The 10,345-nt window shown below is 37.9% G+C and overlaps 1 protein-coding gene across 1 annotated transcript in view; it reads left to right on the top strand.

Moving 5' to 3' along the window:
• ELL2 (elongation factor, RNA polymerase II, 2) overlaps positions 1-9,978 on the top strand; it is an 84,354-nt gene extending 74,376 nt beyond the window's left edge. The window contains exons 10-13 of the mRNA XM_005871543.2: positions 3,018-3,084; positions 6,025-6,196; positions 8,187-8,231; positions 8,324-9,978. Coding sequence (XP_005871605.1) covers positions 3,018-3,084; positions 6,025-6,196; positions 8,187-8,231; positions 8,324-8,440 — 401 coding nt within the window. The 3' untranslated portion in view covers positions 8,441-9,978. The remainder of the gene's footprint in view (positions 1-3,017; positions 3,085-6,024; positions 6,197-8,186; positions 8,232-8,323) is intronic.
• Positions 9,979-10,345: the final 367 nt, after the last annotated feature.

Here is a 10,345-nt window from a genome sequence, read left to right as displayed (position 1 = left end):
GGGCAGGGCCAACTGGCCAATCTCCTGCAGCTCCTCCCCCCACCCAGCGCCACCCCAGATCAGTCCCCCCACCCCAATTGGGGTGGGGCCCGCTGGCCAATAGCCTGTGGCCCCTCCCCCCAGCTAGCCCGGCCCTGATTGGGCCCCAATCCGGGGCAGGCCAGCCACCCAATCTCCTGCCATCTCCTTTTCCTGACAGGCCTGGCCCCAATCTACCCCAAATTCGTGCACTGGGCCTATAGTTTGTTAATAAGATGGTGAGTGACATTTGGAAATGACCCTGTCATACTCAATACCCCTTTAAAGAAGGGGGACTTTGCTGCCCTTTTCCATACTGTAATGGTGTTATGCAACCTCAACATGACCTATTATATACTATTCTTGAACTGATTTAGCCAGGCACACGATTAGCAATAAAAATATTCATTTCCATCTCTGCCAAAGAAACAGGGTCACCCTTGCTTTAATTAATACTAGAGGCCCGATGAATGAAATTCGTGCAAGAGTAGGCCTTCCTTCCCCTGGCTACCGGCACCAGCTTCCCTCTGGCACCCGGGACCCAGGTTTCCCTCACAGCCCCGGATTTGTCAGGAAGGTCGTCCGGAAGGACGTCTGGTCTAATTAGCATATTCAGCTTTTATTATTATAGATTAGCACAGGGGAAATATCAAATTCTTTATAGAACAAACAAGGTGTGAAATTACATTTACAGATTCATAAAATCATCTTCATTCAGAGTAAAAGCAATCTGAGTAAACTAACATCAGTTGTTATTAGTAAAATTAATCATTTCAAGATGTGGATCTTTAAAAGCCAAATATCTAGAGACCCAAAGAAGCATAATGTTGTACATGTCAGCACACAGAAGACTCCAAACCCATTATTTAGCATTGCTGCTCATTTTAAACCCAACAAACTAAGGCAAAATTCCCCAGGAAAATACAACTTTAGAAAAATTATTTTAATGAATAGAGCTTAAGGAGTATTGTCTTTCTGTAACTTGCCCTCAATATTGAAAAGTATATAGTCCTTAGATTTAACTAGTGTTTTTACCATGTGAGAAGTTTGATTATAGAATATTATGTTACAGTGCCTTTATTGACCTGGCTTGAATATATTGCATGCCATGGTATATCTGTTGAAAAATTGGCATCAGTATGGTACTATATAGTGGGCTAAGAGATAGGTGTAAGCTTTTTTCCTCAAACACTGTCATATAGACACAGGTCAGGAAAGGCAAGAGGTAATACAACCTCCTGTTCAGAGTTAGTACATCAGATCCCTGGGTTTGCCCCACTCTCCCCACTCCCCACCCTCAGATGGTGATCCTGAGTCAGAGGTTAGTGCTGGGAAGACTGTGTCCCAGGATATAGAAACCTTCTTTAACTTGGAGGCCTGGAGAAGCAGACTTAGTCTTTCTGAATCCTTCAATGAGGATGTGCCATCTTTCAAAGACAATTGAGATTATCACAAACTGAGGAAAGGTCAGACCCACATCCCCTGTACCTGTTTGTTGGAACTTAGTTGGTGTCTGTGTCAAAGGAGAAGCCAGGTGACATGCACTTGATGTCTTTTCCTTTAAAACTAAGGCTGTTGTAAAAACAGACTCTTTTACCCTGTGAATAAAATATACAGTAGTCCCCTTTATCTACAGTTTTGTTTTCTGTGGTTTCAGTTATCTATTGTCAACCCTGATCCAAAAATATTAAATGCAAAATTGCAGAAATAAACAGTTCATAAGTTTTAAATTGTGTGCCATTCTGAGTAGTGTGATAAAATCTCATACTGTCTCCCTTTGTACCAACCAGGATGTGAATCACCCCTTTGTCTAGTGTCTCCACCCTGTATGCACTACCTGCCTGACAGTCACTTAGAGTTGGCTGGGTTATCAGATCGACTGTCTCTGTATTACAGGGCTTGTGTTCAAGTAACCCTTATTTTACTTAATAATGGCCCCACAGCACAGAAGTAGTGATGCTGGCAATTCAGATATGCCAAAGTGAAGCTGTAAAGTGTGTGCATGTATAGGAAAAACAGTATATGTGGGATTTGGTACTATCAGGGGTTTTAGATACCCACTGGGGGTCTTGGAACATATCACCTATGTTTAATGGGAGACTACTATGAACAATAAGTCCACAGAGTTTGCATAATTTGTTTAGTATACTTTGTCCTTTTTAAAAATGTTAAACCAAAAAATTATCAAATATTCACTTTTGTTTTATATTGAACATGTATGTTTTGCCAGCAGGCGGGGTTATGGCTTGAGTTATTACTTTAATTCTACTTTGAATGATAAAAAATTACTCAAGTAAAAAGTGTAAACATACCTTCTGGAAATGGTGCATTCAAACAAATGAAATACTGAGGGATTTTATACACTTCATAGCATAGTTCTGAGTGACTAGCACTTTATCTGTTTACTTGTCCTTTTAAAAACAAATCTGTTATTATGAGGGTTAGTGATTAGAGGAGTGTAGATCAGTGTTTAGTAATAACTTATTTTAAATTACTTTAAAGCAATGGGAAAATTTCCTACCCTATTCCACTGTCTGCATACAGAAAGGGTAGCAGTAAAAATACAGTGACGGAAGCAGTCTGCTACCTGCCTTCACTGTCCCGTCTGCCTTGTTTGAATCCTAGGAAAAGTAGATGTTGATGTAAAATTTTATCTCCCATTGTCTGGCTGCATCTGCCACCACAGTCTTTGAATTGCTGGGCAGATGCCACAACTGTTGCTAAAAGAATAGAAGATTGACCTTGGGTTAAGATGGAATTCCTTTATTGTGCAGACACTGCAGTAGCCAGGGTACTTTCAATGCCTGGCGTCGGTTCTGCTGGCGCTGGTCATAGGCCTCTATTGTTCGTGTTCAATTGTATTCCTTGCTCACTGTTGCTTATTGAGATGGAAGAACAGAATTTGAGGAAAAGTGTTCCAGATGTTTCTAATCTATTTTAGAAGTATAGGCATTTTTTAACCATACTGTTGGTGAACACTTGAATTTTTTTCTTTGTAGGAGTTAAAGAGGGTTGCACTGCCTCCATGGAGCCTTCTTCAACAATTGAACTCCCAGATTATTTGATGTAAGTTCAGATGTCTGCCATTGGGAGAGAACTGTTTAATTTTAGAAAGTTTGCAAATTCTTTTCCCATAATTTGCAAATCAGAAAAGTAACAAGTTCCAGAAATAGTGTCCTGGAACCACCCCTGCAATTGAAAGGCTGCCATTAAGCCTGCTTGTCCCAAATCCACCCAGTCGGTTTCAGCAGGTTGTGCCTCCCCCTGCTCAGAGCTCTGCTCAGGGGCCTTAAGTATAGAGAAGCCTGTCCTTTGTTCCGGGGCCAGGCCAAGCTTTTGATTATGGAAGATTTTAGGGATCGGACTCTTCAAAGCTGACAGTCCATCAATGCACAGACCTTCTCTGCATATGTTACTGGTAAAGTGCTTAAACCTCTGCAGTTAATACAAAGTAGAGATAGATTGATTTTGTTTAAACAAAGCTATGCCATCAAATTAATTTTAAGAGGAGAGAATAGTAAAATTTGATCATCTCACTTTACTACAGGTTATAATGTTTTTCTTGTGGCAACAAGTTGCTAAACGCTGAGCTGGGGACATTTTTGTAACTGGCTATCACAGAAATTATAACTTGGACACATAATTCTAGCTTTTTTACAGACTCAAAGGCTTCATAAGAAGAAAATAATTAAGTTGCAAGAGCCTGGAAAAATGGAGAGTGAAAGGGCAAACAGGTCTAGCTGTCGATAGCTTAAAAAATGAACAAATGTGCAAAATACCTTTAATCTAGAATAGAAACTGGAATTTGGGCTGTATGAACAGTTTCTCTCAATTTAGTACCATCTCATGATGGACAAAGTTGAATTATGCCATTTAGCCCTCAATGTCCAATGAAATGTTCATTTTCAGAGTAGAGAACATTTTATACTTAAAATGTGATACTTTTGCTTACCAGTAGTGTGAAAGCTATTGTTATTGGCGAATGATACAGCAGGAAACCATAAGACTGGTTATCATCTCTTCTTACCTAAAAAGAAGCCATATTTAGTACTCTCTCATCTGAAGCAGTGCATGGTTTTAGATTCTGTGCAGGAGCTTTGAAAAGCAGGCACCACTGAGTTGGCCCAGGAAGGGTCGGTTGGGGGACAGCACCTGTCTCCACCGATGATGGGGGGTTCATTTCTCCAGCTGCAAACCCATTTCTCCTTAAGAGTGCTATGAAAGTTGATACCCCCCTCAAATAACAACTGCAGGACTATGCTCTCATTCTCTCATGATGGATTTTGAACTCCTCTTTTTTGCCCTAGTGATGTATACTTGTTATATATGACAGATCATGTAGGGTGACTGAAAAATAATTCTGACCTTCTCCCCATGGAGTAAGGCTGTGTTTTTTCAACCTAATCAGTTAATTCTATATTTTAAAAAAAATTTAACTTACTGATGTATCTGCCTCATCAGTGCATTTCTGTACACTTACCATGTTTTTAGCTCTTTAAAAATTACAAAAATATATAACCTATGTGATTGCTTGCTTTATTTAAGTAAAAGCAATTTATTTTAACAAAAAAATAAGTCTTGTATATATACAAAAAATATTCTAAAAATGGTGAGAAAGCATGAATTTTCAGAAAAATTACCAAAAATAAACTTAACTTGCTTTCATAAGAAATCGAAAGATCATACTATAAAACCTTAATGGTCAACTTCTGAATAATGCATACTTAATTACAGTATTCCTAATTTTTATATAATAAGAATATTTCTGCTACTTCTGGTTGTAAATTGTCCAAACTGTTTAAAATTTTAGTCCATTCTTGCATTAAGAACCAACTGTAGAACTCATACTTTTTGATAAAAATAGTAAAATGCTTTTTGTTAAAATGCCAGTATAATCAAATAATCTTCTATAATAGCAACACAACTGTTGGTCAGTTTGTAATTTTCCTAAGGAATTTATTAAATGAAATATTGAGAGTTTTGAGAAAGCAGGATGAGTATTTTGCTGACAGATTGAACCTGAGTTTCACAATCTGTTTAGCCATCTCCTCACATATGCTGTCCCGGGAACTGTCTCCCTAGTGGGCTCCCTCTGCAGTGCGGTGAGGACATCCCCGTCTGGAAAGGATTGCTTCCTTGCTGGGCTGGCGGTGTTCCTTGTACAGCACAGACACCAGCGGGGCAGCTTTAAAACAGCATACTACCGTAGTCTCCGTTACACTTAGAAATTAAACCTCCACCCTAACTCAGCATGAATAAAAATATTAATGAGGACATTAAGGTTGCTCACTGCATTACTTTTCTCACATTTCCAACTAGGTATCTGTGCTATTGCATTTTAAATATAACTGGAAAGTTATCTGAAACCATTTTGGAGAGGGTTGAACTCCAAGGTTTTCCCACAGTGAAGAATATTATGTACCCCCTGGGGCTACCTGTTTGAAATTGCTTTGAAATCTCAATTTTTATCTCAATAAAGTCAAGGGATTTTTGCATTCCATGACAGAAGCACAGAGTGCAAAGACCCTGATGTGATCCCAGTCCCTGGATCCACAAACAAATAATATGAATATTAAAATGCTGGTTTAATTTACTTACCACTGAGTAAACTGACACTCTGTGAAAATGGCCTTCATTAACCAGGTCCCTAGAAGTGTTCATACCCCAAAGTAAAACAGCTTTATGGCATTTTTATTAAGAAAGTAAATTAGACTAATAGCACAACACTGCCTTTCTGTTACACAGGTTATACTGTGTCATTTTTTTAAATGACAGTTTCCCTTTTGTATTTTAAATATTTGCCTAATCAGAAAGGGAGAAAGGGGAGGAAGCCTGAGGCACCTTGGTGGCAGCAGGTGTGAAAGGCCTAAAGACAGATCCCCTCATAATTCCCTCATGTCTTTTTATACTAATTTTCCTTCACTGAAGCTCTTCCACGGGAGACTTTCACCTGGAAGGTCTTGGAAGGAGTGACGTGGCTATCTTTTATCCTGTTTTCCTTATTAGAAAATATATTGCTATCGTCTCCTATGAACAACGCCAGAATTACAAGGCTGACTTCAATGCAGAGTATGATGAATACAGGGCCTTGCATGCCAGAATGGAGACCGTAGCTAGAAGATTTATCAAACTGGATGCACAACGAAAGCGCCTTTCTCCAGGCTCAAAAGAGTATCAGGTAAATGCATTTGTTCATAGACGGACTGACTTTCATGTTTTACTTTTTTCTCTGCCTGGCCCAACCCCCAGGCCCCCAGGCATCCTGTTAGCCTTCAGAGTAGGTCTTCTTGCTGACCAGCTTCTCTGCAGCTTTTAGCTTCTATTTAAAATTAGCTGGTATCTAAATATTTGAAGTAGTGCTTCAACCTGTATTTCTATCAGTGGAAAAAATAACCTTCTATTTAACGTAATAGGTGTAAAATATGTAATATATGCTTAATACATTTACTATACTATGTGTAGTGTATTGGGAAGAATACCAAACACAAATAAACAGGAAAACAAGTTGGATTTTGGATTCATCAATACATTTTATTGCATTGTCAACTCAACTCAGGCTACAGCTCCAGATCTGGTACTGTTCCCCAAAACTCCAATTCCAAGTCAATACTTTAAGTAATTTTTAAATAACCTCAGTCTGGCATAGAATATGGAAGATGTAGACATGAAATATAACAAGGGGCTTAATACCACAGAAGTTTGGGGTTTAAGTGAAGAAAAACATGGTGCTTACAGCTGTTCCAGAGACAGACATTTGTTAGCAGGTAGTGATCAGTTTCACTTTCCTACTTTAAGTGGTAATATTACTACAGCTCAAAGAGCAACAGAAGCCTGACCTGATTATTCTCATGGTTCTTAGCAAAAGGATTAATATAAACGAGTGTTTCCTTGCTTGCATAGACCAGATAACTTGGTCGCACTTCACAGGCATAGATGGTGCCGCCATCCCGGCCCACTGCCATTGTTCTGACAGGAACCGAGCGAGAGAATGGATGAGTTTTCCCACAGGGGAGGGCCTGTGCCCTAGATATCCATTATGACTTCTATTAGGAGGCCTTAGTCTCTTAAACAAGCCGCCTAGAATTATATATTTTGCCAGAGGAGTTGGTGTTTGAGGATGCGAGAAGACGGTGATATGGTGGTTTCGGGTTTGTAGTTTTCTATGTAGTTATTGACCAGTCTAACATGATTGTATTCCAAGGATTGTTTGGTGGTTAGAAGTAGCTCCAGAACCAGAATGCTGGGTTTGGTTCCAAGGTCCTACCATTTAATACTTGTGTGACCTTGGGCAAGTTACTTAACTTGCCTCAAAATCCCCATCCATAGAATGAGGTGACCATAGATTTGTGCAGAATAAATGTAAGCATTTGGAACCTGCTTAGATCCATCGTACATCAGGTTATATGATACTTAAGGGTTAGCCATTTTCCCCAGCCACCCAGTTTTCCTCCCTAGAGATAATCAGTAGTGCTGGTTTCCAGTGTATTCTTTAAGAGTCGCGCACGTGCGCGTGTGCATGCGTGTGTGTAAGAGGTATATACACAAGCAAATTCACATATATACCATACATAATTAAATCTAAGAGGTGTAATGTTAAGATACACTATTGTGTTATGTTCAAGTAAGTTAAACTATGATACATCTTCACCTGATTTCATTCAGATGAGAAGAAATATGCATCTTAGAATTAATGAAATTCTTAGAATATATATTCTGTTTCCTTCTTTTAAACAAATGATGTCATTGTATAAATTGTTCTGCACTTTGCTTTTTTAACTGAACAATACAAATGCATCTTAGAGAATTTTTAAATATAAGTACATAAACACTTCTCCCTTGTTTAATGCTCTCCTTAGTATTCCTTTGCATGGATTAATGGACACTTAGATGTTGTTTACTATCTTTTGCTTTACAAGCAGTGCTGCAGCAATTGACCTTCCACACACATCATTTCACTCAGACACCAGTAAATCAGAAAGAAAGTCTAAGTGCCAAGCCAGTTTTGCATTTGCTATATTGATAACAGTTGCCAAATTACCTTCCTTAGTAATTGTACTGATTTACATTCCCATCATCAATATTTCCCCACACCCTTTCAAATGTGTGTTAACTATATATATTGAAAACAAAAAAAGTTCTCTTCTGATTTCTAATTTTTAATTTTGTAGAATGTTCATGAAGAAGTCTTACAAGAATATCAGAAGATCAAGCAGGTACGTATCATTACTGTTGGTTTTCTGACATGGAGTTGGGAAGTAATTACAAATTATGTAACCTGATTCCTCCTGTTCTTTTCCATCTACAGTCTAGTCCCAATTACCATGAAGAAAAATACAGATGCGAGTATCTTCATAACAAGCTGGCTCATATCAAAAGACTGATAGGTGAATTTGACCAACAGCAAGCAGAGGCATGGCACTAGAGCTCTGCTTGGACCAGAAGATGTGAATAAACTTAAGCTTATTTATTTAAAATTCCAAATGAGTTGCTCTAAGATTCTAAAAAAGGAAACTTTGCCTGTCGAAAGTTTCAGTATTTGTAAACTTGAGTTAACTATTTTTTTTCTTTCTGTCCCCCTCCCACAACCCCCAATTTCTTTGCTTCCCTGCAATTTTGAAGCTGCTTTTTCTGGTCCTTCCCCCCGCCCCCCATCAAGACTTGTGTTTGTCAATAGAAGTAAATTTTTTTAGATATTGGGGATCCAGTATCTATACTTTAAATCAGTTTTTTTTCTTATAAACGTGTTTGTAATTAGCAATGATTTTTTTAGATATTGGGGATCCAGTGTCCACACTTCAAAGTTATGTGTGTTAAAAAACAAACCAGTAATGTGCAAGGTGAAATGCGTTTGGATAAACATAAGCCTATTTTCTGACCTTTCTTAATGCAAACTCTTTGCCTTAAATGGTAGAATATTTAGAAATTTGCACAAAATACAAAAAAAATTAAAACATTGTATTGGAGGGTTAAGAAATAAAAAGGTCTACGAGTATGTATATGTGTGTAGCTACACATACACATATATATATACAGGCTGACTTAATCTAGAACAGTAAAGTGCCCTGCAAGTTAACCCCCCATTGCAATGGTTGCCTTAAGGTATTTGCTAGTTATGTACATAGTGTGGTTAATCATTAGCTACACTGCTTCCCACCTGATTGGAGCAACGGGAAGCACACTGTGGCCTACCAGCGTCTGAACGCGTGTGCGCGACCTGTGTGTGTGCAGAGGTGGTGTGGATGTGAGCGTGCATGAAGGAAAAAAAGCTGCTACTCTTAGTAGGCCAAACGCTCAGGTTAAACAACTGACGAGTGTTACTGTAGGTTTTTGTTTTTGTTCTTGTTTTGTTTTTGTTTTTTTGTCCAATTGCTACTTCTGTTGTGAAAGACAAAAGCATTTCCATTTCAACTGTTTGTCAGCTTTGTCATTGGGCAAAATTGGTATGTTATGAAAATGAAACAAATCTATAGTTTTGGGGCAAAATTATAAAATTAAATATGTAGGTAACCTATTTATATACTGCTATAAAGTATTTTTTGAGGAGAGATGTGCAAAGAAGTTATTACCTACATGAAATGTATATTTAAAGATTTTTTTCTTCATCCTGGGTGCCAGGAATATAAAAAAGAGTGGATATATTTAACAATAGCATACTGTGATTCATCAAACAGCACAAACTTTCAGTTCATGGAGTTTATCTGTTGACGTTGATTTAAACTATCACTTGTTTTATCATGTGGGAACATAAGTTATGTCAAAATGTAAGGATTTTGAACTAATGTTGATTCAAGTTGTGTTGTCTTACCGTATTGTCTTTTCAAAGTGCTGCCAGTTAAAAAGGGAAGCATTATGTTTACAAATCTGTTTTGAAATGTTTGCCAAATTTTGGTAGTATCTTTAATAAAGATGTTTGTCTCCAGCATCCAAAAAATAAATAACTTTGTTGTGTATCAATGTAAACCAGGAAAATGTTATTATCTAGAAAACCTGAGAGAGCATGTAGATGAACTTTGTCTTTGGAGTTCTTAGATAATGTAGAAGTACACAAACTATACCAAGACTAAAACAAGACCCTCTACACTACAACTCTATAACATTATTGCAGAAACTTAATTTCTATGTAGCATGAACCTCCTAGGGAATTCGATTTCTTTTAGCATCGAGATCCCTGGTGCTCTTCTTTTTTCCTCAGAATTGGTACAATCATTAGTAAATGTTAATTGATTTCAAACTTTCAATTGCAAAAATGATAGGAAACTTAATTGGGGGTAAATTTGGTCCTCATATTATTATGGTGGAGTCTGCTGAGGGATTTGTCTGTAGATAA

Source organism: Myotis brandtii, unplaced genomic scaffold, assembly GCF_000412655.1.
Source record: "Myotis brandtii unplaced genomic scaffold, ASM41265v1 scaffold344, whole genome shotgun sequence".
In the NCBI taxonomy this organism is placed as follows: domain Eukaryota; kingdom Metazoa; phylum Chordata; class Mammalia; order Chiroptera; family Vespertilionidae; genus Myotis; species Myotis brandtii.
Note: the sequence above shows the minus strand (reverse complement) of the source record. Positions and strands in the feature narration are given on the sequence as shown.